General features: G+C 42.9%; 2 protein-coding genes across 3 annotated transcripts; one reads left to right on the top strand and one right to left on the bottom strand.

Moving 5' to 3' along the window:
• Positions 1 to 1,678: 1,678 nt before the first annotated feature.
• Positions 1,679 to 2,455, top strand: LOC147991170 (uncharacterized). The gene is made up of 4 exons (XM_087537307.1): positions 1,679 to 1,795; positions 1,861 to 2,114; positions 2,190 to 2,265; positions 2,342 to 2,455. The coding sequence occupies exons 1-4, from the start codon at positions 1,679 to 1,681 to the stop codon at positions 2,453 to 2,455; spliced, it is 561 nt and encodes a 186-aa protein (XP_087393433.1).
• A 17,831-nt stretch (positions 2,456 to 20,286) lies between these two features.
• Positions 20,287 to 24,867, bottom strand: LOC125510540 (GPI-anchored protein). 2 transcript variants are annotated; one of them, XM_087520905.1, is made up of 8 exons: positions 24,559 to 24,867; positions 23,298 to 23,459; positions 21,751 to 22,590; positions 21,281 to 21,523; positions 21,071 to 21,085; positions 20,843 to 20,983; positions 20,684 to 20,731; positions 20,287 to 20,573 (listed from the first exon to the last, which is right to left on the bottom strand). In XM_087520905.1, exons 2-8 carry the CDS (start codon positions 23,326 to 23,328, stop codon positions 20,506 to 20,508), a joined length of 1,386 nt encoding a protein of 461 aa, XP_087377031.1. In that variant the 5' UTR covers positions 23,329 to 23,459; positions 24,559 to 24,867; the 3' UTR covers positions 20,287 to 20,505. The 2 variants fall into 2 exon arrangements, with proteins under 2 accessions (XP_087377031.1, XP_087377028.1); XM_087520902.1 differs by having other exon boundaries at positions 20,287 to 20,576.
• Positions 24,868 to 25,282: the final 415 nt, after the last annotated feature.

The raw sequence follows: 25,282 nt of genomic DNA on the forward strand, positions 1-25,282 counted from the left end.
CCCGAAGAATACCCAGTTCGTGGACATTGGAGATGCCTTGTTATCAACCGACGAATTGGAATGCCTTATGAAAGATGATATGTTCTTACATGACGGTGTAAGACCAATTGCACAAACTTTGTAATTAAAAATATGAACAATATATAATATCATAAAATATAAATATAATCTAAATGCTCATTACAGGTGATAAATGCTTACATATATTGCATGCTTGCTCACGGCCATCTACAAGACAGGACGGGTGAGAAGGTACACATTGTTAGCACGTTTGTATCTGGCCAGATAAAAGAAGACGGGGAAAGAGACATAGACCCATCAAAATATCACCGCATCGTGCATCATGTTAATACTTATCTACAACAACATATGGTTAGTTTTTGTCTCGTTATCCATGGATATAATTATGGTATGTTTTTATTTAATTCATATGTATGATTATTTATTAATATTTATATCTAATTGCTACTGTGACTTGTATGATATTTACATCAGTTATTCATTCTGATTAACATGCCGGGCTACCATTGGTATCTAGCAGTCGCCAATGCACAAAACGTGAGATTCAAGTATTGGACTCACTTGGTTCGCGGGTCAAACGCAATGACCTTTCTACTACGGTAACTATCTATTTTGTTACCCATCTTAACATATGTTTTCTTTGCCTCGATCGGTAATATTATATGGTGTGATTAATAGTTGCTAGGACTCGAGAAGCATCTGAAACTTGTAGAGCATTGTCCGGGTTTTATCAGAGGTCATAAGTGGCCCGATCTCAATGTTACAAAATGGACGGTTGTAGAGCAGTTTCATAAGGCAATACAAACTGATGGGTAAGCACTTGTTACAATGGTTTGTATTTTTGATTCATATGTGTGATATTCTAAAGCATTATTTTATAATATTATAGCGTATCATGTGGATTGTTTATGCTAAATTATATGGAATACTGGTCATCACATGGACTGTCAGACCAGTTCACCCAGGTATTTCATTTTTTTACATTATCTCATTATTTTATTAAGAAATATTATATAAATATATATCTTGTAGGAGGATATGAAACATTTTCGACAAAAATTAGCTGTCATTTTGCTCGATTCAGAGCTGAATAAGCTAAAAGGAGTTCCCATATACCATCAACCTGGCGATGAAGAAACTTTATATAATTCTGACGATGAAGGAAATTTAGCTAATTCTGATCTCGAGATCCTGGAGAATCCATCTGACGTTGTCAAAGACAAACGTCCTGCCCCAATCACTACCATACCCACGAAGAAACGTGAATTACTTGCCGGACTTTGCAGCTACATCATGTCGATCGATGATGCTAGATGTCTCGAGTAAGTATCATGTGTCAATATTTAATGTGCGGATGTATATTATTGTTCTTCTTACCATCCAAATTTGTAGGAAGTTATGGGTCCAGAGCTCGACACCCGATCCAGTGGGCTTAAGTCTTAAGAAACTTCAGTGCATACTAAACATGGAGCAGCCCATTGACAATGAATGCTTCAACACCGTCGTGCGTATGCTGGCATGTGACGAGGGAGTATTGTTCACAGACCCTCCCGTACACTACATGGATCTACGATTTTGTGTAAGTTACCGTAACTATTCGATTTATGTGTCATTATTAACAACATGTTGAACCAATATTTCTTTTTTTGCTTAGTCCATGTTGCTAGAGTCAACACGAGGTCAGAAGTTTTGCGAGAAGGACACTATCCAGACGTTGGCAACATTATTTGATAGTTGGCCTGGGATGGACAACGATATCTCATCATGCAACAAGGTAAGTAAAGTTATTTGTTCATTGTTATCATGGTTTATTGTTGTTTCTAATAGCTCCACTTGTAGATTTATCTTCCCTATTCATCAATCGGCCAATACATCTTGTACGTCATCGATAAAGAGGCACGTCGCCTATATATTATGGATCCTATTCAAACATCACAATCGTTAGAGGAAAAAAAGATAAGGCATGCACTGAAATTAAAAAGTTTTGCAAGGGATTTCAAAGAAGCACTCGAAATAAAGCTACCTGGTTGGAATTATGATATATCTAAATGGCAACGTTTATTTCCGTTTGGTGTTCCAACGAGTATAGATGGGTAATGAATCCATACGAAAAACATTTACTTTTATTATCACTATATTCTTTATATTATTAATTTAAAGTTTTGCAGGAATGTGTCTGGATATTTTGTTTTCCATTTTATGCTCTGGTGGAACGGTAAAGAATTGGTCAAGCCGATTTGCTCGGTGAGTATTGTCCGTTACATGTGTTAAGACCTTCGGCATGAAATTTTAATACTAACTACATGTATTTTTTATGCAGGATGGGTGTGAATTAAGGAAGCAGTTTTTATTATACTTGCTAAAACATCGTGGGAATGAAGCTAAAGAAAGCTTTCCGGATATTGTGAAAGAATTTCTTAAGCGCATCATCTAGATATTAATAGTTTTGTAATAGATATTTAGTTGGAACATCACTCAGTTTGTTACATGGACATGTCATTACTTTTTCTTTCTATTATCAATTTACATTGCAAAAATGGACTTCGGTTATTAAATAATTTTGTTTGTGTTATATTGTTTGCAAAAAATGGAATTTAACATGTTACATTGTAAACTATTTCAAGAGCCCGTGGCAACGCACGGGCACTCTACTAGTTGGAAAGTAGTTCATCATAGGAATTAGTTCCAGTGATTCCTACACCAATTAGTGAGGAAGCTAATGATGATGATCATGAAACTTCTGATCAAGTAACTACCGAACCTTGTAGGTCAAGCATAGTAAGGTCCACACCAGAGTGGTATGGTAATCCTGTTCTGGAAGTCATGTTACTTGACCATGACAAACCTACGAACTATGAGGAAGCAATGATGAGCCCAGATTCCGCAAAATGGCTTGAGGCCATGAAATCTAAGATGGGATCCATGTATGAGAACAAAGTGTGGAGTTTGGTTGACTTGCCCGATGATCGGCAAGCCATAAATAATAAATGGATCCTCAAGAAGAAGACTGACGTTGACGGTAATGTTACTGTCTACAAAGCTCGACTTGTCGCAAAATGTTTTCGACAAGTTCGAGGAGTTGACTACGATGAGACATTCTCACCCGTAGCGATGCTTAAGTCCATCCGAATCATGTTAGCAATTGCCACATTTTATGATTATGAAATTTGGCAAATGGATGTCAAAACTACATTCCTTAATGGATATCTTAAAGAAGAGTTGTATATGATGCAACTAGAAGGTTTTGTCGATCCAAAAGGTGCTAACAAAGTGTGTAAGCTCCAGTGATCCATTTATGGACTAGTGCAAGCATCTCGGAGTTAGAATATATGCTTTGATAGTGTGATCAAAGCATATGGTTTTATACAGACTTTTGGAGAAGCCTATATTTACAATAAAGTGAGTGGGAGCTCTGTAGCATTTCTGATATTATATGTGGATGACATATTGTTGATCGGAAATGATACTGAATTTATGAATAGCATAAAAGGATACTTGAATAAAAAAATTCAATGAAAGACCTCGGTGAAGCTGCTTATATATTGGGCATCAAGATCTATAGATATAGATCAAGACGCTTAATTGGACTTTCACAAAGCCCATAACTTGATAAAGTTTTGAAGAAGTTCAAAATGGATCAAGCAAATAAAGGGTTCTTGCCTGTGTTACAAGGTGTGAAGTTGAGTCAGACTCAATGCCCGGCCACTGCAAAAGATAGAGAGAAAATGAAAGTCATTCCCTATGCTTCGGCCATAGGTTCTATCATGTATGCAATGTTGTGTACCAGACCTGATGTGTGTCTTGCTATTAGTTTAGCAGGGAGGTACCAAAGTAATCCAGGAGTGGATCACTGGACAGCGGTCAAGAATATCCTGAAATACCTGAAAAGGACTAAGGATATGTTTCTCGTTTATGGAGGTGACAAAGAGCTCGTCATAAACGGTTACGTCGATGCAAGCTTTGACACTGATCCAGATGACTCTAAGTCACAAACCGAAGACGTGTTTATATTGAATGGTGGAGCTGTCAGTTGGTGAAGTTCCAAGAAGAGCGTCGTGGCGGGATCTACGTGTGAAGCGGAGTACATAGCTGCTTCGGAAGCATCAAATGAAGGAGACTGGATGAAGGAGTTCATATCCAATCTAGGTGTCATACCTAGTGCATCGGTTCCAATGAAAATCTTTTGTGACAATACTGGTGCAATTGCCTTAGCAAAGGAATCCAGATTTCACAAGAGAACCAAGCACATCAAGAGACGCTTCAATTCCATCCGCGATCAAGTCAAGGAGGGAGACATAGAGATTTGCAAGATACATACGGATCTGAATGTTGCAGACCCATTGACTAAGCCTCTCTCACGAGCAAAACATGATCAGCACCAAGATTACATGGGTGTTAGAATCATTACAATGTAATCTAGATTATTGACTCTAGTGGAAGTGGGAGACTGAAGGAAATATGCCCTAGAAGCAATAATAAAGTTGTTATTTATATTTCCTTATATCATGATAAATGTTTATTATTCATGCTAGAATTGTATTAACCAGAAACTTAGTACATGTGTGAATACATAGACAAACAGAGTGTCACTAGTATGCCTCTACTTGACTAGCTCGTTAATCAAAGATGGTTAAGTTTCCTAGACATAGACATGACTTTTCATTTGATTAACGGGATCACATCATTAGAGAATGATGTGATTGACATGACACATCTGTTAGCTTAGCACTATGATCGTTTAGTTTATTTCTATTGCTTTCTTCATAACTTATACATGTTCCTATGACTATGAGATTATGTAACTCCCGAATACCGGAGGAACACTTTGTGTGCTATCAAACGTCACAATGTAACTGGGTGATTATAAAGATGCTCTACAGGTGTCTCCGATGGTGTTTGTTGACTTGACATAGACCGAGATTAGGATTTGTCACTCCGATTGTCGGAGAGGTATCTCTGGGCCCTCTCGGTAATGCACATCACTATAAGCCTTGCAAGCAATGTGACTAATGAGTTAGTTGCGGGATGTTGCATTACGGAACGAGTAAAGAGACTTTCCGGTAACGAGATTGAACTAGGTATGATGATACCGATGATCGAATCTCGGGCAAGTAACATATCGATGACAAAGGGAACAACGTATGTTGTTATGCGGTTTGACGGATAAAGATCTTCGTAGAATATGTAGGAACCAATATGAGCATCCAGGTTCCGCTATTGGTTATTGACTGGAGATAAGTCTCGGTCAAGTCTACATAGTTCTCAAACCCGTAGGGTCCGCACGCTTAATGTTCGATGATGATATGTATTGTGAGTTATGTGATTTGATGTACCAAAGGTTGTTCAGAGTCCCGGATGTGATCACGGACATGACGAGGAGTCTCGAAATGGTCGAGACATGAATATTGATATATTGGAAGGTTATATTTGGACACCGAAAAGGTTTCAGATAAGTTCGGGCATTTTCCGGAGTACTAGGGGGTTACCGGAACCCCTGGGGGTTTAATGGGCCTTCGTGGGCTTTAGTGGAAGAGAGGAGGAGGCGGCCAAGAGGAGGGGTGCGCCCCCCAAGGCCAATCCGAATTGGGGAGGGGGGTCGGCCCCCCTTTCCTTCTTCCCCTCTTCCCTTTCCTTCCCCTCCTAGTTGGACTAGGAAAGGGGGGGAACCTACTCCTAGTAGGAGTAGGATTCCCCCCTGGGGGGCGCCCTATGAGGCCGGCTGGCCCCCTCCTACACTCCTTTACATACAGGGGAGGGGGAACCCCATAGACACACAAGTTGATCTCTTAGTCGTGTGCGGTGCCCCCCTCCACAGATTTCCACCTCGGTCATATTGTCGTAGTGCTTAGGCGAAGCCCTGTGTCGGTAACTTCATCATCACCGCCAACATGTCGTCGTGCTGACGAAACTCTCCCTCGGCCTCAGCTGGATCTAGAGTTTGAGGTACGTCACCGAGCTGAACGTGTGCAGATCGCGGAGGTGCCGTGCATTCGGTACTTGATCGGTTGGATCACGAAGACGTTCGACTACATCCACCGCGTTACTTAATGCTTCCGCTTTCGGTCTACGAGGGTACGTGGACACACTCTCCCCACTCGTTGCTATGCTTCTCCTAGATAGATCTTGCTTGATTGTAGGAATTTTTTTTTGAAATACTACGTTCCCCAACAACTTGATCTATTTATCTTGCAATGGGAAGAGGTGCTTTGTAGTGGGTTCGATCTTACGGTGCTTGATCCCTGTGACAGAAAGGGAAACGACACGTATGTATCGTTGCTACTAAGGATAAAACGATGGGGTCTATCTCTACATAGATAGATCTTGTCTACATCATGTCATCATTCTTATTGCATTACTTCGTTTCTCCATGAACTTAATACACTAGATGCATGCTGGATAGCGGTCGATGTGTGGAGTAATAGTAGTAGATGCAGGCAGGAGTCGGTCTACTAATCTTGGACGTGATGCCTATAAAATGATCATTGCCTGGATATCATCATAATTGTTTGATGTTTTATCAATTGCCCAAGAGTAATTTGTTTACCCACCGTTTGCTATTTTTCTCGAGAGAAGCCACTAGTGAAACCTACGGCCCCCGGGTCTTCTTTCTCATATATTTGCCTTTGCGATCTATTTTTATTTGCTTTTATTTTCAGATCTACTAAACCAAAAACCCAAAAATACTTTTCCACAATTTATTCCTATTTATTTTATTTGGCGTTCGATCTATCAATATACTACAAATTTATCTCACGTCTGTTTGCCTATCTTGAGGCGCCATACTCGGAAAGGGATTGACAACCCCTTTAACACGTTGGGTTGCGAGGATTTGTTATCTGTGTGCAGGTGTTGTTTGCATTGTGTTGCTTGGTTCTCCTACTGGTTCGATAACCTTGGTTTCATATCTGTGGGAAATACCTACCGCCGATGTGCTGCATCATCCCTTCCTCTTTGGGGAAATACCGACGTAGCTTCAAGCGACATCACCCAACAAACCATCATCGACTTTGCAAATGAAGCCCAACATCAACACAATGCAAAGATCTTGACAATAAGAAGTGAAAACGGCACCGAGTTCAAGAACTACACCTTGGATGAGTTTCTTAGTGATGAGAGGATCAAGCATCAATATTCCGCACCTTACACCCCTCAACAAAATGGTGTAGCGGAGAGGAAGAACCGGACGTTGGTGGATGCATCAAGGACCATGATGGCGGAGTTCAAGTCTCTGTACAACTTTTGGTCCGAAGCCATCAACACCGCTTGTCATGCATCCAATCGACTCTATCTCCGCAAAGGCTTGAACAAGACTCCATATGAGATACTCACCGGCAACAAGCCCAACCTCAAGTACTTCCGGGTGTTCGGTTGTAAGTGTTTCATTCTCAAGAAACGTGTTCGTTTGTCTAAATTTGAGGCTAGAGCTCATGAGGGCATATTTGTTGGTTATGCTACAAACTCTCATGCTTATCGCGTCCTCAACAAGTCCACGGGACACATTGAGGAGATGTGTAACATGGAGTTTGATGAGAATAATGGCTCCCAAGTGGAGCAAAGTGGTACTTGTGATGTAGGTGATGAAATTCCTCTCCAATCCATAAGAAGAATGGGTGTTGGTCATATCCTACCCATTAAGGAACCCCTTGTGGCCGAAGGAGAAGGACAATGTTCCACTCAAGTGGAACCTTCACCAACCCAAGACCCACATGCTTCCGAAGAACAAAGTGAAGTCCCTCAACCAAATGAACAAGATCAAGGGCAAGATCAACCTCAAGATGGTGGGTGATCCACCAAGTGATGCCCAAGGTCAAGTTCTTACCACTGAGCAAGTTCAAGATCAAGAGCAAGCTCAAGATCGAGAACAAGCTCAAGACGCCACTCAAGATGATCAAGTTACCGCTCCTCAACTCTCTCTTGAGGAGGAATTGGAGTGTCGTTCTGCCAAGATTGCATCCAAGCTCACTACCAAAGATCATCTCATGAAGAATGTGATTGGAAGCTTAAGAAAGGGGGTAAGCACTCGTAGACAATTAGCAAACTATTGTGAACATCACGTGTTTATTTCTTGTGTTGAACCCCAAAAGTTCTATGAGCGCTCAAAGATCCGGATTGGCTTAATGCCATGCATGAAGAACTCAACAACTTCGAGCACAACAAGGTGTGGAGATTGGTGCCAAGGCCAAAGGAGAACCATAATGTTATTGGAACCAAGTGGATATTCAAGAACAAGCAAGATGCTCATGCTATTATCGTTCGCAACAAGGCTACTCCCAAGTCGAGAGTATCGACTACGGTGAAACCTTTGCTCCCGTTGCTTGCCTTGAATCCATTCGTTTGTTGATTGCTTATGCTTCTCATCATAACTTCAAGTTGCAACAAATGGATGTGAAGAGTGATTTTCTTCATGGTCCTATTAATGAGTTGGTGTATGTCAAACAACCCCCGGGGTTTGAGGATCCCGAGTTCCCCAAACATGTGTACCAACTCGATAAGGCACTCTATGGCCTTAAACAAGCCCCACGTGTGTGGTATGAGCACCTTACCGGGTTGTTGCAAGATCGTGGGTTTAAAATTGGGAAAATCGACCCGGGTCTTTTTACTAAGAAGGTCAAAGGAGAGTTGTTTGTATGCCAACTATATGTTGATGATATTATCTTTGGTTCTCCTAACAAAGCTTTCAATGAGGAGTTTACCGCTCTCATGACCTCAAAGTTCAAGATGTCCATGATGGGAGAGTTGAAGTTCTTCCTCGGGTTCAAAATCAAACAAAGAAGAGAAGGAACCTTCACCAACCAAGCCAAATACACTCAAGACATGCTCAAGAGATTCAAGCTAAGTGATGTCAAGCCGGCTTCCACTCCAATGCCTGTCAAATGCCAACTTGACATAGATCCCAATGGTAAAGAGGTGGATCAAAAGGTATATCATTCTATGATTGGCTCCTTGATTTACCTTTGTGCATCTAGACCGGATATCATGTTGAGTGTGGGAATTTGTGCATGGTTTCAAGCCGCACCTAAGGAAAGCCACTATGTGGCGGTCAAGCAAATCTTTCGGTATTTGGCTCATACCCCAAACTTTGGCTTATGGTACCCAAGAGGAGCAAACTTCAACCTTGTGGGCTTTTCGGACTCGGATTGGGCGCGAGACAAAGTGGATAGGAAGTCAACTTCCGGAGGGTGCCAATTTCTTGATTGCTCTTTGGTGAGTTGGTCTTCGAAGAAGCAAAGTTGTGTGTCTCTCTCCTCCACTGAGGCCGAGTATGTGGCCGCCGGTAGTTGTTGTGCTCAACTTCTATGGATGAGGCAAACTTTAAAGTATTACGGTGTCATTTGTGACAAAGTGCCTCTTTGGTGTGACAATGAAAGTGCCATCAAGATTTCTATCAACTTGGTGCAACACCTCAAGGCGAAGCATATTGAGATTCAGTATCATTTCATCCGGGATCGCATTAGGCGAGGGGAGACTGAGCTCAACTATGTCAACACTCATGGTAACCTTGCATATATTTTCACGAAGCCTTTGTATGAAGCAAGATTTCGCGAGTTAAGGCATGAGCTAAATATCATTGATTCGAGCAATGTGGCTTGAATCTAGGCACACCCCACCGCACTCATCAGTATATCGTGTCTAGATGTAGGCATAGACATAGGGGGAGTGTTGTTCTCTCAATGAACTCTCCCTCCCCCATTACGCATAAATTGATCAACTCTTTCACATTCGCCATTTTTTGTGGTACTTGTGCTTCAAAGACGAGTTTTGGTCATGGGCCCAAGGATAATTCTTCGCGGTGCCATACCAATTGACTCAAACATAGGTGGCTTCAGCCACCGCCCTCTCCTTGAGAGTTGTGTGATCTTTTGTTTTGCTTTGTGTTTGTAGTGTAGTTTGGGTCTCTCCGTGGGTGCTTTTCTGCCTTTTTGGTTGTGTTTAGCTCTTCTTGTTGCCTCTCGGCTTTTCTAGTGGTTTTTCTTCGGGCTTGGCTGTCCCCTTGTTTGTGAGTCTAGTAGAGGCATGGCTTGGGAAGCACTACCGTTGGTCGGGCGGTACTACCGCCTACTGGTCTCAAGCGGCACTACCGCCCACCAGAGCGGTACTACCGATGTGAGGCGGGACTTGGGGGTTATGTCGGGCAGGGGGAGTCTCTTCTCCCCCATACCCATTCGACCCAACCCACTCGTCCTGTTCGTGCTCCCAGGACGAGCGCGTCGCCGGAGGTCGCTGTCGGGCCGCTTTTTCCGCGCCATTTTTCATCATTTCCTCCGATGGAGTCGATCTCCACCCTCTCATCTTGCCATAGATGCTGGTATTGCCCCTGATCCCTTTCTCTTTGCTTCTAGATTTCAAATCTAGGCTTTAGGGGCAATAAGCTTTACATTCATCGAGTTTTGGCCAAACCGAGGCTTGAGAAGGATGGTGAAAGCTATTAGACTGCTTTGATTGATGTTTGGTAGGCTTATGTTTGAATGTGGCATCCCGGTAGTACCGGATTTGGCCGCGGCAGCAGGGGAACCGCCGTCCCCCGCCTGAAGCGGTACTACCGCCCTCCTGGAGCGGTACTGCCGCTCATACGGTACTACCGCCTCCTGATCACGGTACTACCGCTGGATGTCAACTTCTACCATACCCGTACCAACTATTGATCCATGTTGCTTCTTTTGGTGGTTTATGCTCGTTCTTTCGTGTTGCTTCTCGTGTTCGTGTGTTTGGTTCCAGGTGATGGCCCTTCGGAGCGTCTTGTCCGACGTGTCAACCCCGGGCGTTCAGTTTCTAAGCGCTATCGCACCTCTTAGACAGCGGCTGCTTCTTCGAGTGTTCCTTCTTCAAGTGTTCCGCCAACTCAGTCCCAGCAGCCTTCTAAGAGTACTGCGAAGAAGCCAAAGCCGAAGCCCAAGTCCATGACTAAGATGACCGCCAAGGAGTTCTGGGAGAAGCGTCGGCACAATCCCTATGAGCAAGATCAAGAGACCAATCTTGTCAACCGTCCTTTCTGGAACCGTTTTTAGTGGGAAATCTTTTTTGATGTGATCAAAGCGAAGAACAATCTCTATGTTGATGTCTGTTCCATTGACATTGCCTATATGGAGAAGGATCCTGCCTACTTTGGCGAAGCTCTGCAGATGTGTTCTTAGTTGAATATTCTAAGGATCATGGAGTTCAACAAGGACTTTGATGCGGATTTGGTGGCTCGGTTTTATGCCATGGTCCATCTTGGGACAAATGAGGAAAGAACTATGACTTGGATGACAAATGTCAAGCTTCTCTCTGTCAAATGGAAGGCATTCATGGAGTTACTTGGGATTGAAGATCAAGGGCCTGGGAACCCGGTTGGCTTTCGTCCTCGCCGCAATGCAACTTCTACTCACAAGCAATCTCTCTGTCCCTACTGCACGTTGAAGATTAACCCCGAGATGCAAAAGGAGACCTATGAGCTGCCTGCCTTTCTGGACATCCTTCATTGCATCTTTAGGGAGACTCTTTTCCCTCGCATTGGGAACTTGGATATGGTTCACTCACTTCTCGTGGACATGTTACTTTTCTGTCAGCATGAGAAGGAAGAAAACATTGGAGAATCCTTGGATGTCTCTCATGTCATGTGGTCTGAGCTTGTCACGGCTATCTCTGAGCGAAAGTGCCCCATCTATGCTCCTTTTCTCATGTTGCTTATTCAGAAATCTTGGGAGCACACTTATCCTGGTGTCGCGTTGGAGACTAGCGAGTTGATCCCTCATGAGATTAACCGTCTGAGGAAGGAGAACTAGGGCACTTCGGTTCCAAAGTTTGGGATTCCGTATGGAGCTAACGAGGTTGAGACAGAGGCTGATGAGGAGGAGGAGGAGGAGGAGGAGGACTATGAGCCCTCTGGAGCGGAGCCCTCATGGGCAAAGAAGCTCAAGCGCAAGATGAGGAAACTTTTCTGCATGGAGTCTCATGGTCAGTATATGGCTCATGTGTCTGAGAAGAAGGCCAGGAGCCGTCACAAGGAGCTCATGCGTTAGTTAGGTGCAACAGTTGCCAGTGGATCTGAGGGCAAGATCACCGATGAGGAGGAGTGGGTTAAGCAGCATTTCCCGTGGACACACTCAGACACCGAGCAGCCCCCTGCCGATGACGGAGGAGCAGACGATCACGCGGGTATGTGATGATGGAGGTTGTCAGTTGTGCTATCACATGTGGCTATAGCAGCACTCTTTTCCCTTTTGGTGTGTCGATGCCAAAGGGGGAAGAGTTTAGGGATTTGTCGTGTTGCGAGTTGCGAGTGTGTCTTATTTGCCTTGTCTTTCTCTCTCTCTCGCAAACTCTTTTCTCGTCGTTTGCTTTGGTTTGGTTTGTGTTCGTGAGACCCAGTACCCTATCATATGGTATGAGACATATGCTACCCTATCCTATTATTATCTTTGTATGTCGTGTACTTTAGTAGTTTGTGATTTCATGCTTATCTCATATGTCTACTATGCTCACTTGCTACTCTATTGCATCCTAGCTATATATGTCTCATCTTTGATGCAAATGTTGTTTGACTATAAAATATAGGGGGAGTGTTGATCCTAATGTGTGTACTTTGCATTCCAAAGGCACCTCCAATTAAGTGCACACATTTAGGGGAAGCCCGTCTATATTTTGTAGTCTCTGGGATTCACTTATTATCATCTCATTCCTTTGTGCAAATCCCGTGTTGTCATCAATCCACCAAAAAGGGGGAGATTGTTAGGGCATGTCTCTCTCTAAGTAGTTTTGGTGATTGATGACAATGCTTTTGCGGTCTAATCATGTGCGTTGAGTATTTCAGAGATTCATTCATTGGCATGAGACGATTCTTTCCCCTCGGAGTTTCAAGTGAAGACGGTGTAGTCTCCTTCGTTTCGGTTTTGGTTGACTTGAGTTGTAGGAGACACGGTACTATCAAGAGGGGGTCCGCATTGAAAAGGCTAGGGTGGAATCAACACGTACACTTCCTTTTTGCACCCCCAGCTCATTTCCTCTCCTTGGAGTTTTCTGTTTCAACTGAAGTAGGGATTGTGAGGTGCAAGCGGTAGTACCGCCGCCCTAGTGGTAGTGCCGCCTATGTTCCTCAAGCGGCAGTACCAGTGTCCAACAGCGGTAGTACCGCTCGGGTACATCGGTAGCAGTATTGTCCTGGTTTGGAACCACTACCGCCTCGATTCGAGGGTGTCTCTCTCGTGTCGGGTTGTGCGGAAGTAGTAGCGGCAGTAGCAGTGGTAGTACCGCTCGTGGGAGGTGGCTACCACCGCTTCTAGTGCTGCCCCAACCCTCTCTCCCTCTTCTGTTGCCTCTGCTCCCAGTCTCCGCGGTAGTACCGCTGGGGGTCGCGGTGGTACCACTGCCACCAGCAGTAGTACCGCTCCATTGAGCGGCAGTACCGCTCCGTGCGGGCTGAAAGGGGGGGAACGGTTGGATAAGTTCCCCCCTATAAAAGAGGTCTTCTTCTCCAAAGAGAACTACCTCTTCCCTCCCCAAGCTCTATTGTTTCTCAAAGCTCCATTTTCGCCCGATCCCTCTCCCTAGCCAATCAAACTTGTGAATTTTCTAGGGATTGGTTGAGAAGACCCCGATCTACACTTCCACCAAGAAAAATTTGATTCCCCCCACTAATCCCTTGCGGATCTTGTTACTCTTGGGTGTTTGAGCACCCTAGACGGTTGAGGTCACCGCGGAGCCATATTCCATTGTGGTGGAGCTTCGTGGTGTCATTGGGAGCCTCCGATTAAGTTGTGGAGATTGCCCCAACCTTGTTTGTAAAGGTTTGGTCGCCGCCTCCAAGGGCACCAATAGTGGAATCACGGCATCTCGCATCATGTGAGGGCGTGAGGAGAATACGGTGGCCCTAGTGGCTTCTTGCGGAGCATTGTGCCTCCACACCGCTCCAACGGAGACGTACTTCCTCTCAAAGGTAAGGAACTTCGGTAAGACATCCTCGTCTCCACCGGCTCCACTTTTGGTTATCTCTTACCTTCACTTGTGCAAGCTTATATTGTGTTGTATACCTTGCTTGCTTGTGTGCTTGTTGTTGTTGCATCATGTAGGTTGCTCACCTAGTTGCATATCTAGACAACCTATTTTGATGCTAAGTTTAATTTGGTAAAGAAAAGCTAAAAATTGTTAGTTGCCTATTCACCCCCCCCCCCTCTAGTCAACTATATTGATCCTTTCAAGAGGTATCTTCATCTTCCAGTCTTCTTGTTGTTATCAACTGGCACATCAAACTAGATTAGCGCTCTATACATAGACTCCACTGAGAATTGTCCATTCCCTTGTAGGTTCCATCGAAATACATCAGACCCATGTGACAATTGCACCATGGACAACCGTTGGAGCAGGATGTACCACGATTGGAGTCTAGGTCTAACTAAATCTCTTCTGAACGTCACATTTGGCGGAAATGATTCCATTACCGTGCCAATAGTATCACCCTTGTGACACACAATGTTGTATAGAGCCGGATATTGTTCCCGGAGTGTGGCATTTCCTAGCCACTTGTCCTCCTAGAATCTAATTTTCGAGCCATCCTTAATCGAGAAGGATCCATAGGAGAATAAATATTTCTTCATAGCCATTAGACCCGCCCAAAAATGAGAATCCCCGGGCTTCCAGTATACTTGGGATACAGCCTTGGAACCCACATATTTCCTCCTCGGGAGGATTTGCTATACACCATCTTTCGTCAGTCATTTAAACAACCATTTGCCGAGGAGGGCCCTATTCTTAACCTCAAGGTCATGAATGCCCAACCCGCCTTGGTCTTTGGGATGGCAAACCACACTCCATTTAGCCAGTCGATATTTCTTTTGCTCGCTATCTCCTTGCCAAAAGAATCTTCATCAGAAATATCCTAATCTATGTAAAACTCCTTTCGGAAACTGGAAGAAGGAAATCATATATAGTACCATGTCACTTTGTACTTAGTTTATGAGAACCAATCTTCCACCCAGAGACACTAGTTTACCTTTCTAACTGCTAAGTCTTTTTTGTAATCTCTCCTCGACGTGTTTTCATTCAGCATTTGTGAGTCTCCGATAATGTACCAGTATCCTCAAATATGTGATCGAAAAGTGGCCCAACCCACATCCGAACAGTTCAGTGTACAGGTGGGCCTGTTCTCAAGCCTCCCCAAAACAAAACAATTCACTTTTATGAAAGTTGATCATCAGACCTGAGAGTTGCTCGAATGCTGATAAAATTAATTTCAGATTTCTCGCTTTCTCATGGTCATGATCCATGAAGAGAATTGTATTGTCGGCATATTGAAGTATAGAGAGACCACCATCAAGTAGATGACTTACTGCCCCATCAATTTGGCCATCAACCTTGGCACGCTCAATCACGACCACTAGCATATCCGCCACTATATTGAATAGCATGGGCGATATTGAGTCACTTTGTCGTGATCCCTTCTTAGTTTGAAAATATTGTCCAACGCCATCATTGATCTTAATGGCAACACTACCTCCAGAAACGAAGCTATGGATCATAGCACGCCACTCTGCAGAAAATCCTTTCATTCTGAGAGTCTGTTGAAGAAATGACCATTTGACCTTGTCATAAGGTTTTTCAAAGTCTATTTTGAGTACCACCCCATTCAACTTTTTCCGATGTAATTCATGGACTGTCTCATGAAGGATAACAACTCCATCTAGGATGTTTCTTCCTTGCATAAAATCAGCCTGTGAAGGACGAACCACGTGTTCAGCAACCGAATTTAGCCTAATGGTCGCAACCTTCATGAATATTTTAAAACTAACACTAAGGAGGCAAATAGGTCTATATTGTTTTATCCTTTCAGCCTCATTAACATTAGGTAATAAAATAATCTCACCAAAGTTTAAACGAAACAATTCTAGATGGCCAACATGTAGGTCGCTAAACAAAAGTAGGAGATCCGGCTTGATGACTTCCCAGAAGTTCTGATAGAACTCAGCGGGAAAACCATCCGAACCCGGGGCTTTGTTGTGCTCCATTAGGAAAACTGCCTTTCTAACTTCCTCCTCAGAGTATGGGGCTGTTAGAAGGCTATTTTCCACATCAGAGACCTGAGGGATGTGATCTGTTCGGGACTCATCCATTGAGAAGTTTCCTTCTCCTAGGGCTCCGAACAAATTTTTATAAAAAATAGTGATATAAGATTTAAGTTGCTCATGCCCCTCAATCGTGCCCTCATCCTGTTGTAGGAAATGAATAATTTTCTTCCGGTGTCTGCCATTGGCGGCTCCATGGAAATATCTAGTATTCCAATAACCTTTCAGGATAAATTGAGAGCTACTATGTTGGTACCATTTGAGTTCCTCCTCGCGCAGCATGCTAGCTATCTGTACATTCGAATGACTCTTGATCTCGATTTCATGCTCAGATAGAGGTCTGACCTCCGCCAAAGCTTCTAATTCATCAATGATAGATGAAAGATGAAGCTTCTCCTTTTTTAGGATACCCACTGTATGCCTAGCCCAACCACCAAGGAATTTGCATAATGCATGCATTTTGTTATTCCATTTGTGAATTGGGGTATGCCCGTCCACCGGTTTCTCCCACACCTCCTTGACCATGTCATGGAAACCATCTCGAAGCAACTAGCCAAGTTTGATTTTGAACTTGTGTCTATGTTGTGGTCGTGGCAAACCAGTAGTTAGGAGAACGGGTGTGTGGTCTGATATAGCCTCAATACGAGGTAGAGCATGAACAGACACCATAGGAATTTTAGATTCCTAGTCGGTATCCATTAAAAAGTGATCTAGTTTCTCATATGTTGGTTTCGGAAGACTGTTCGCGCAAGTGAATTGTCTTCCAATCATGGAAACCTCTCGCAAATCTAGACTGTCGATGACAACATTGAAAAGGAAAGGCCAATGATTATCAAACCTACCGGGGCTTTTCTCATTTGGAAATCTAAGAAAATTGAAATCCCCACCTATAAGAATGGGGTAGGGATTATCTTTTGCCAGATTAACCAATTCACGGAGAAGATCAGCCTTGAACTCATCCTGGTCTGCCCCATACACAGCGATGAGGGTCCATGTGAAGTTGTCGGCTTTGTTGCGAATATACAGCTTAACATGAAACTCACCATCCGAACTAGCCAAAACATTCATAGTCCTTGCATTTACACCAAGTAAAATGCCCCCAGAAGAACCTCTAGGCGGTCGTGAAACCCAAGTGAAGTCTATCCCGCCAGAAAGACGGTTAAGCAGACTTACCGTCTCCCCGTTTCAGAGATAGCCAGAAAATATAAATTGTATTCCCTATTACATTCCGCAATAAATAAATGTTTAGCCAAGTCACCAAGACCTCTTCTATTAAAAAAGATTCCATTCATGAGGAAACAATAGGAGATTTAGAACATTTCGCCCTCTTATGGGACTTATTATCTTTTTTTTGAATGTGCGGTCTCTGATTTACGTCCAGATGTTGCAAGCTCAATCAATGAGCTAAGCCCGTGTTGATCTAGGCCCATGTCCGAAACCGCTCCTACTAAATGAGAGAGTAGCTGACCTTCTGATGTGGCATGCAGCTCCTCCTCATTAGTAAGGAGGCATAAGACTTGCTAGAAACACGTGGAGTAACTTTTAAACGGTCATATTCCAAATGTTTCAAAACATTAGTCGAACTAGAAATATCCTTCTCATTCTTTCCGAGACTAACACCCATATTATTCAACTTAGAAACGATGGTTGTATTGAAAAAGGCTAAATAAGATTTGGGTGATGACGTAATACCTTGGTTGTCGAGGCTCTGCGTTGCTTTGCGCCGCATAGCCTTGGCCAAGGAGTCCTCGTCTGTCTATTATTAGCTATCTCTTCCATCTATTATTTACAAGGATTGCACTGTAAGTACATAAGAAGATCGGAGGCACGCCAGCTAAGATAAGTTTGTTCTGAAAGTGGGCATGCTGCTGATATTTAATACTTGAATTTCTGAACTTCTTGAGCATTGTGTGCATTACTATTCACCCCTTGGTCATATGCTAAGGTTAGATGCACTCCCCATATCAAGTTGCCGCATACATAGGTATATCAGCATGCTATTTGTTCAGATCTTAGGGGGTGTTTGTTTCCAGGGACTTTTTGGTGTAGGGACTAGAAAAAGTCCCTCTTGGAGACTTTTTAACCAAACAGGAGGGACTATTAGGGACTAAAAGTTGCTTTTTGGGACTAAATGAAAAAGACTCTCAAGGAGAGTGTTTTTTGGGACTTTTTGAGACTTTTCCAACAATGCCCCTTCATGCACCAATTGGCACGCTGCCCCATGGTGTTGTTTGGTTGTTATTTTTCTGTATACTAGGGGTAACATGGTCATTTAATAATCTCCAGGGAGGGACTAGGGACTTTTTAGTCCCTGAAAACAAACAGGGAGGGACTTTTTAGGGACTAGGGCTTTTTAGTTGGGACTAGAAAAAATCCTAGGACTTATGAACCAAACAGGGCTTTAATAACAATAATTTCAGTATCAAAATGGTTGATCACTTTGTGATTATTTAATTCTGAGGAAAATGTTGCATATCAACATCAATTTTTATCCTAGGCTTACTACAGATATTGCATATAGATCGTAGGCAAATATACACTACGGTATTCAAGCAAGAGGCAAGGAACGATGGATATACTATGACTATTTCTGTGAAACAATTACAATATAATAATGCTAAAGTAAGTGTGAGTGTAGAATAGCTTGTTCTACATCCTTAGTAATGCTTTATATAAAATATAGTAATGCGCCTTTGTCTCTTACATATGTCTCTTTTCTAGCGAAGTGTATATATGATGAATTCGTTAGTAATGCGCCGAAAAAATCAAAATTGTCATCCTTAACTGGTTTAGCTGGGAACTTTGTTTTTGTAGAAATTTAACGACGTTGGCAGAGGAATGAGTGGCTGGAAGCGCATGTCTTCGGTCTGACATCCAATAGGTTTAAGTTTTTTCATCCTTTAGGCATGCTTAACTACAGTAAATATTATGCTTCATGCAAGGAAAAAACCTTTATACATAATGAGTGATACAAAACAATGCTAATTTTGCTCGATTCATTTTAATACACATGCCTAACTGCTTGATGAATGGGCTATCTTAAAATATGTTTTAGACAGAATATTTCATTCAAATTTCTTATTTTGATACAGGTTAAAGATCTGAATATTTGGATATGCGGTTCGCCTGCGGATTTGCTATATGTCTCATCCGTTCCTTCACCGTTCTGTTGGATGGGTGTTCTGCCATGTCTTCTGTGGCGCCTGGTTGGCATAAGGTTCAGCAACCCCCAACGGAGCACATGCACGTTCTTCTTGATTCTGGGATATTAGTCGTCTTTTCATTCTGTTTCTTTGTGGATAGCATTGCTAAGCAAAAATGCTACAAGGTTTATACTCTGCCCGAACTGACTTGAATGAAAGAGATAACTTTCTTCCAATTTGGCACACAGTTTTGTAAACTCACACATGAATAGTCAGCTTACATACAAAATACATCCATGTATATAGATCAATATCTAATTATTTATATACAGCTAAAGGAAAGAGGAAGCAAACGACACCACCATGAGTTCCAGTAAACAATCCTTCGAAGAAGTATCCCTGAATGACGTGCAACGATCCACAAGAATGTGTGCTCCATTGCGTTGCAACTTCATCTTACAAGAATATTGGCCACAATCCTTCGAAGAAGTATCCCTGAATGACGTGCAACGATACAAAAGAATGTGTGCTCCATTGCATTGCAACTTCATCTTACAGGAATATTGGCCGATCAATGGGCCATTGTAACTTATTCAACAATCTGTGTTAATTCTTCAATCTACAATTACTCTACAGACTAGCGACGGGCCATTGTAACTTATTCAACAATCTGTGTTAATTCTTCAATCTGCAATTACTCTACAGACTAGCGACGATAGCTTTGAGCTATTTGGTAGTGCAAACTCTGGGCTCGCCATGTTTCTCACCAGTTACACTGTCAGTCTAAGATTGACACACTACACTGGTTGAGTAATATATTCTGAGGAGCTGGTTCCACATGTATCATATCAAATATCAGTGACTTGTGACATACTCCCTCCATCCCAAAATTCTTGTCTTAGATTTGTCTAGATACGGATGTACCTAATACATTTAGCAAATTTTATCGGTTTTTAGTTATACTTCAATATGCTCACTGAAAATTTAGAGGCATAAACCTGATTGCTGCACTGTATGATCCCGAGAATCGACAGCCATACCAGTTCGGTTCATATCATCCACTGTCGCAAATCGCAATCCATGCCAGGTGACCAGCCAAAGTTTAGGTAGATTTTACTTCCAGAGATAATGTCTCAAAAGGTACAACGGTACTCTCTAGCACATCACAATGCTATCTGCTGGACAAAATGGAAGGGGAGAAGGGAAAGGCTCATTTACAAGAATGCAATGCGACATAATTTACAACGCGGGGCTTGCACAGCGGGGAAAATTACGATGCTCCTGGCTCGGTACATGGCGTGCTTTTCTCAGAGGGAGATGGTCGTGGTGAGGAGCACAACAGGCAGCAGAATCCCAATTCCAGTTCTGGAGATACCTGCTGTCGTGACAAATATTATTTCAATCTGTTAGCAATGTCTCTTTGGAAACAAATAGCAAGCGAATGGACCCGCGGTTGTACTAGCGAGCGAGAGACTGTTGAAGTACCTGAGCTTCCTGATAATGGCGAGACCGGTAATGCAGGCAATGACATTTCTGAAACCGAAACAGACAAAAGTTTATTGTGAATACATGCAGTCGCAAGGAAGTTCTCTTATTTCTTCGTGCCGCATGCATTTCAAAGCATATTTGTGAGTTCCCTCTCACCTGGAGCACACAGCGACAAAGACTGGAGAGACGATGACGATGGCCATGGTGCTACAATATTGTCACTCAAATCACACGTAAAGCTAATGCCCGTAACGTTGTCGAATACAATGTCCGTAGGTAAGCTCCGAAGTAGACAACCTACAGAATGAAATACTGAATTTAGCACAGAACCACACAAGTACATATCTATGATGAACCAGATAAAGTTGATCGAACAGAACTAACCTTGCTGCCCAAAAGCTGCTCCAATTTGACAAATGGTGCCATGGAAAATAGACAATGTTATTTTGTGTTCCGAGATGAAGCAAATATTGAAGAGAACTACTCCCTGCGTTCCAAAATAGATGACCCAACTTTATACTAACTTTGTACTAAAGTTAGTACAAAGTTGAGTCATCTATTTTGGAACGGAGGGAGTAATATCTTTGTGCATACCTTGCAGGCTAAAATCTTTCAGGTCAATATCACACAGCCCATAAATATCATTCCCCACACCAGCTTTCTGTAGCATTGATCCGAACATTGTTGCACAGTTAATTGCTTGCAAGTTTGTGACAAATATTTGTTTCTGTCTAGTTGCGATATAAGATTGCAACGCTGTGCAGCATGAAGGCCTTGAAGATGCCTTGCCACATGCCTTAACGACTGAAGAAGGATCATCGAACTCCAGTGGACAGACTGCATAATTCAGAACAAGACTCAGAATTTCCACTTGATGCCATGCATTAGTATGATGACACTGACAGCAGTGATGACAGGAGGGTCGGATTGTACAAAAAAAAAGGCACTTGTAATTGAAGTATGATGAACTTCGTGAAATCTTGGTATCACAGCAACCCAAGCAAGGGATTAACATCAGAGAGAAAATATTAATGTACCAACCAAAACTAGCAAAAGTTGTATACCTTTGTTCACCTTGCAGCCAGATAATACTCTGAAAGCAGTGTTCGCCACTTCTGATGAAAGTTTCATAGATAAGTAGGAGTGAACCACCCCTTTACAGTCACTGACAGTATTAATTCCAGCCGCACTTCCAGGTATGGTAGTACTTCCGAACATGCTTGCCCCTCCTGAGGATATATGAACCGCTGCCTCCACTATTGCAGGTTGGCAAACTGGCCTACAACACTCTTTCAGTGGATCAACACTGCTGCATGCATCCAGGAGTTTGCTTACATTAACCATTCTCTCAAACGAGCTAATATCCTTCACGGGACAAGAAGCATCAGTAAGATTTGATGGCCTCAGAGTACACAACGCAGGGATGTTGGTGTTTGCCCCTTTACTTGCAAGTATGCTCATGATGTCAGAGAAACAAGCATTTGCTGAAGCTTGATTGAGAACAAGCGTATTGTTTCCACCACCATATGCAGCTTGGAATATATTCATCAAGCTACTAACTTGGGGACAACATATAACATCGGCAACTAGTGGTGCTAAAGGTACAGAACAATCAGACGCCGTCTTGTCCATAATAAAAGAGAGATCAGAAAAGTTCACATGGCATTTTCCAGTCAAAACCGGATCATAGGATGTGTAGTTTGGATACATTGGTGACAGTGGCTCGACTGGGTTGGTATTGTGTGGGAGAACAGATGGCGAAATCTCTATCGGATCAAAGAGACCAATAGGTGGGTCAGACAGAAGAAATTTATCTTTTGGTTTAAGTGTCGTTTGCTGAGACAGAACATGTTGACAGCCACAAAGCCATATCAATACCAATACAAGCCAATGACACACTATACCTGCAATGAAATCTTACTTTTAGCATAGCACATCAAAGACAGTGGTCACAAAAATCACACACAAAGCACTTTTACATATGGACGTCTAGCTAAAAAGTAATGTGCATCTACTTTTTAAAACCTCAGTTAGTTTCCTAAAATCACTAGTATCATAGCTGCACTTGTATTGGACTAATGACTAGCAATAATCATCACCTTGTGACTATCATGTATTTTGGACTTTTAGAATGTACTCCCTGTGTAAACTTTTACCAAACATTTTAGGTCACTACTTTAGTGACCTAAAACGTCTTATAAAATTTACAGAGGTAGTAGAACATAACATTATAGACCTATACAGTGTGTGTGTGTTGTCGAGGAAAGTCAAACCAATAGTTATTTATTTATTTTCACATGGAAAGTAATGCTCCCATGTAAGTATTTTGAAAATACATTATCAATGGTTGTACCATCTCATATTGATGATGGGACTTTATAACAACATGGTGACAGTCTAGATTAGACATTCATATGCAGCAGAAGACAATGTATCCTTAAGAAGCTTCCATTAATTAAGTAGAGGTTCAAACAGTCTTCTAAAATCATATGTGAGATCCCCCCGCCCCCTTCAGTTTCTGCCGGCTTACGAGAAACCTTGTTTTAACCAAATCAAATATACTGTCTAATTATATGCATGAAAAATTTCTGTGTAGGTGAAAACGACTCACCGTGAAAACAAGAACCAGAGCCCCTCTCCATTTTAACCTGAAGATGTCAATGCACGCATGAGACTGCACACAAGGTCCTCAGTCCCAGCACAAGTTTAAGAGTGGAACTCGCAGGATCATTGGAGGCAGTAGCACCCGCACAAAACAAATGGGATAAAAAACCTGCAAAAAGATAATAAAGCAAAATGAAAGATTAAAATTTTAGTCAAATGCGGCATATAATTAAGTACTTCTGCTCAGAACTATCCACATGCGGATCAATTCACTGAAAAATATTTCCTAACTGCACACGCGAGGACGCATGAAGTTATCCATTTCTAATAAGTTATTAAGATAAATAAACACTTCCATATAATTTTCAGGTATGATTCCAATCGACAAAACTAAAACTATGCAGGGAAACTGAGTAGGAAGTTATCATGCAATTAAACTGCGGTTAGCAATTGGTTTTCTACAGATAACATTCTGGTCCACTAGAGACCTTTTGTGTGGGTTGGGGGGGGGCTAGTTGGTATGAAATTCGGAGAACATCTACATGCCTACATGCAGGACTGCCGATTGCACAAGGGACACACAGAATCATAAGCAGAAATCACAACATTTGCTTGAGCTACACAACATGGAACAATTTGTTTGCAGTTGAATTAGAAGAACCGACCAGCATGAGTACACCTAAGTAGCTCCACCCTTGCGTGAACACATACGATACTAGCTGCCTAGCTCTTTGCTATAGTAGTATCCCTCCGTTCCATAATGTAGTGCCTATAGATTTTTTTTAAGTCAAACCTCACAAACTTTGACCAAGTTTGTGGAGAAAAATATTTACATCTAGAGTGCGAAACATATATCACTAGATTCATCATAAGATGTAGTTTCACATTATATATTTTTGGTATTGTAAATATAAATATTTTTCTCTACAAACTTGGTCAAAGTTTGTAAAGTTTGACTTCTCAAAAAATCTATAGGCACTACATTATGGAACGGAGGGAGTACTAGATAGCTGTTCCGTGAGAAACTCGACTGTGGAGCATCTATTTCGCAAGCATTCTTGGGAACATCACTAATTCGACAGCATTTAATCACTTCACAGATTTAGAGCAGGAAAAGTTACTCCCCCTACCTCTACTCCCTACTCCAGAAAATAAAAGAAAATGCTAAGTAAATGCCATACACACAACCGCAGATTTGCTGTGCGGGTGGCCAGGCATTAAACTACGCCGAGAGCACCTCGTCCTAAACACACTAGCGAGCGCCTCACCTCGGTTCCCTTCGGCGTCGCTGGATCTGAAGCGTGCCGATCCGGCTTTCCCCTCAACGCCGGGCCCGCGGCCTGGTTGCCGCGCCGCCGGGGGCGGGAGCTGAGAGACGGCGCGCGCGAGTCCGCCCCGCTTGCCGCCGGCCGCGAGCGCGGTGCAGTGGGGTGGGGCGGGGCGGGGCGGGGCGAGCGCTAGTGCGCCGAGCTGGGGGGATTAGGGTTGGCGAGCAGTAGCAGCAGGTGAGGTGGTGGAGTGAGGGGATGCGGCTGTCTCGTGTGTCAGTGTGTGTACACGCCCGCCCACACGGTGCGGTGGAAGAGAGAGAGAGGAGAGAAGGAGAGCGACAGTGGCCGATACGGGCGTGTCACGGGCTCACGGCCTGCCGCCGAGACGTGGGCCGGCCTGAAGCGCGTCGGGCTGGGCCATGTGTGCGACTGCTGCACACCCCCTATAAAAGAAATGTATTCTAAAAAAACCAAAAAACTTGTTCTACAAAAATAAAAAATGAAGGGGGAATGCGTGCTGCACACCGTAAGTTTTTTTAATTGTTATTTATTATTATACCGCAGCAACTCTGCCTATGTTGTCTCATCATGACCGATTCAAAGCCCGGGTAAAGGAGGAGGGCTGTTGAAGATGAAACCCAAAAGATTTTTGCTATTGTTATTAGAGTACTCTTGTTATTATTATACCGCAGCAAGGTGGAGCTTAGATTGCTCGGGCTCT

The sequence above is a fragment of the Triticum urartu genome, chromosome 1A (genome assembly GCF_056163025.1).
Source record: "Triticum urartu cultivar PI428250 chromosome 1A, HENAU_Tu73, whole genome shotgun sequence".
Taxonomy (NCBI): domain Eukaryota; kingdom Viridiplantae; phylum Streptophyta; class Magnoliopsida; order Poales; family Poaceae; genus Triticum; species Triticum urartu.

Coding starts and splice junctions, on each gene's coding strand:
- LOC147991170 (XM_087537307.1), top strand. CDS start 1,679: ATGTTGCTAGAGTCAACACGAGGTCAGAAGTTTTGCGAGAAGGACACT. Junction 1,796..1,860: donor ATATCTCATCATGCAACAAG/GTAAGTAAAGTT, acceptor CTCCACTTGTAG/ATTTATCTTCCCTATTCATC. Junction 2,266..2,341: donor TGGTCAAGCCGATTTGCTCG/GTGAGTATTGTC, acceptor TTTTTTATGCAG/GATGGGTGTGAATTAAGGAA.
- LOC125510540 (XM_087520902.1), bottom strand. CDS start 23,328: ATGGAGAGGGGCTCTGGTTCTTGTTTTCACG. Junction 22,591..23,297: donor CTCTGGTTCTTGTTTTCACG/GTGAGTCGTTTT, acceptor ATTTCATTGCAG/GTATAGTGTGTCATTGGCTT. Junction 20,577..20,683: donor GCCATTATCAGGAAGCTCAG/GTACTTCAACAG, acceptor TTGTCACGACAG/CAGGTATCTCCAGAACTGGA.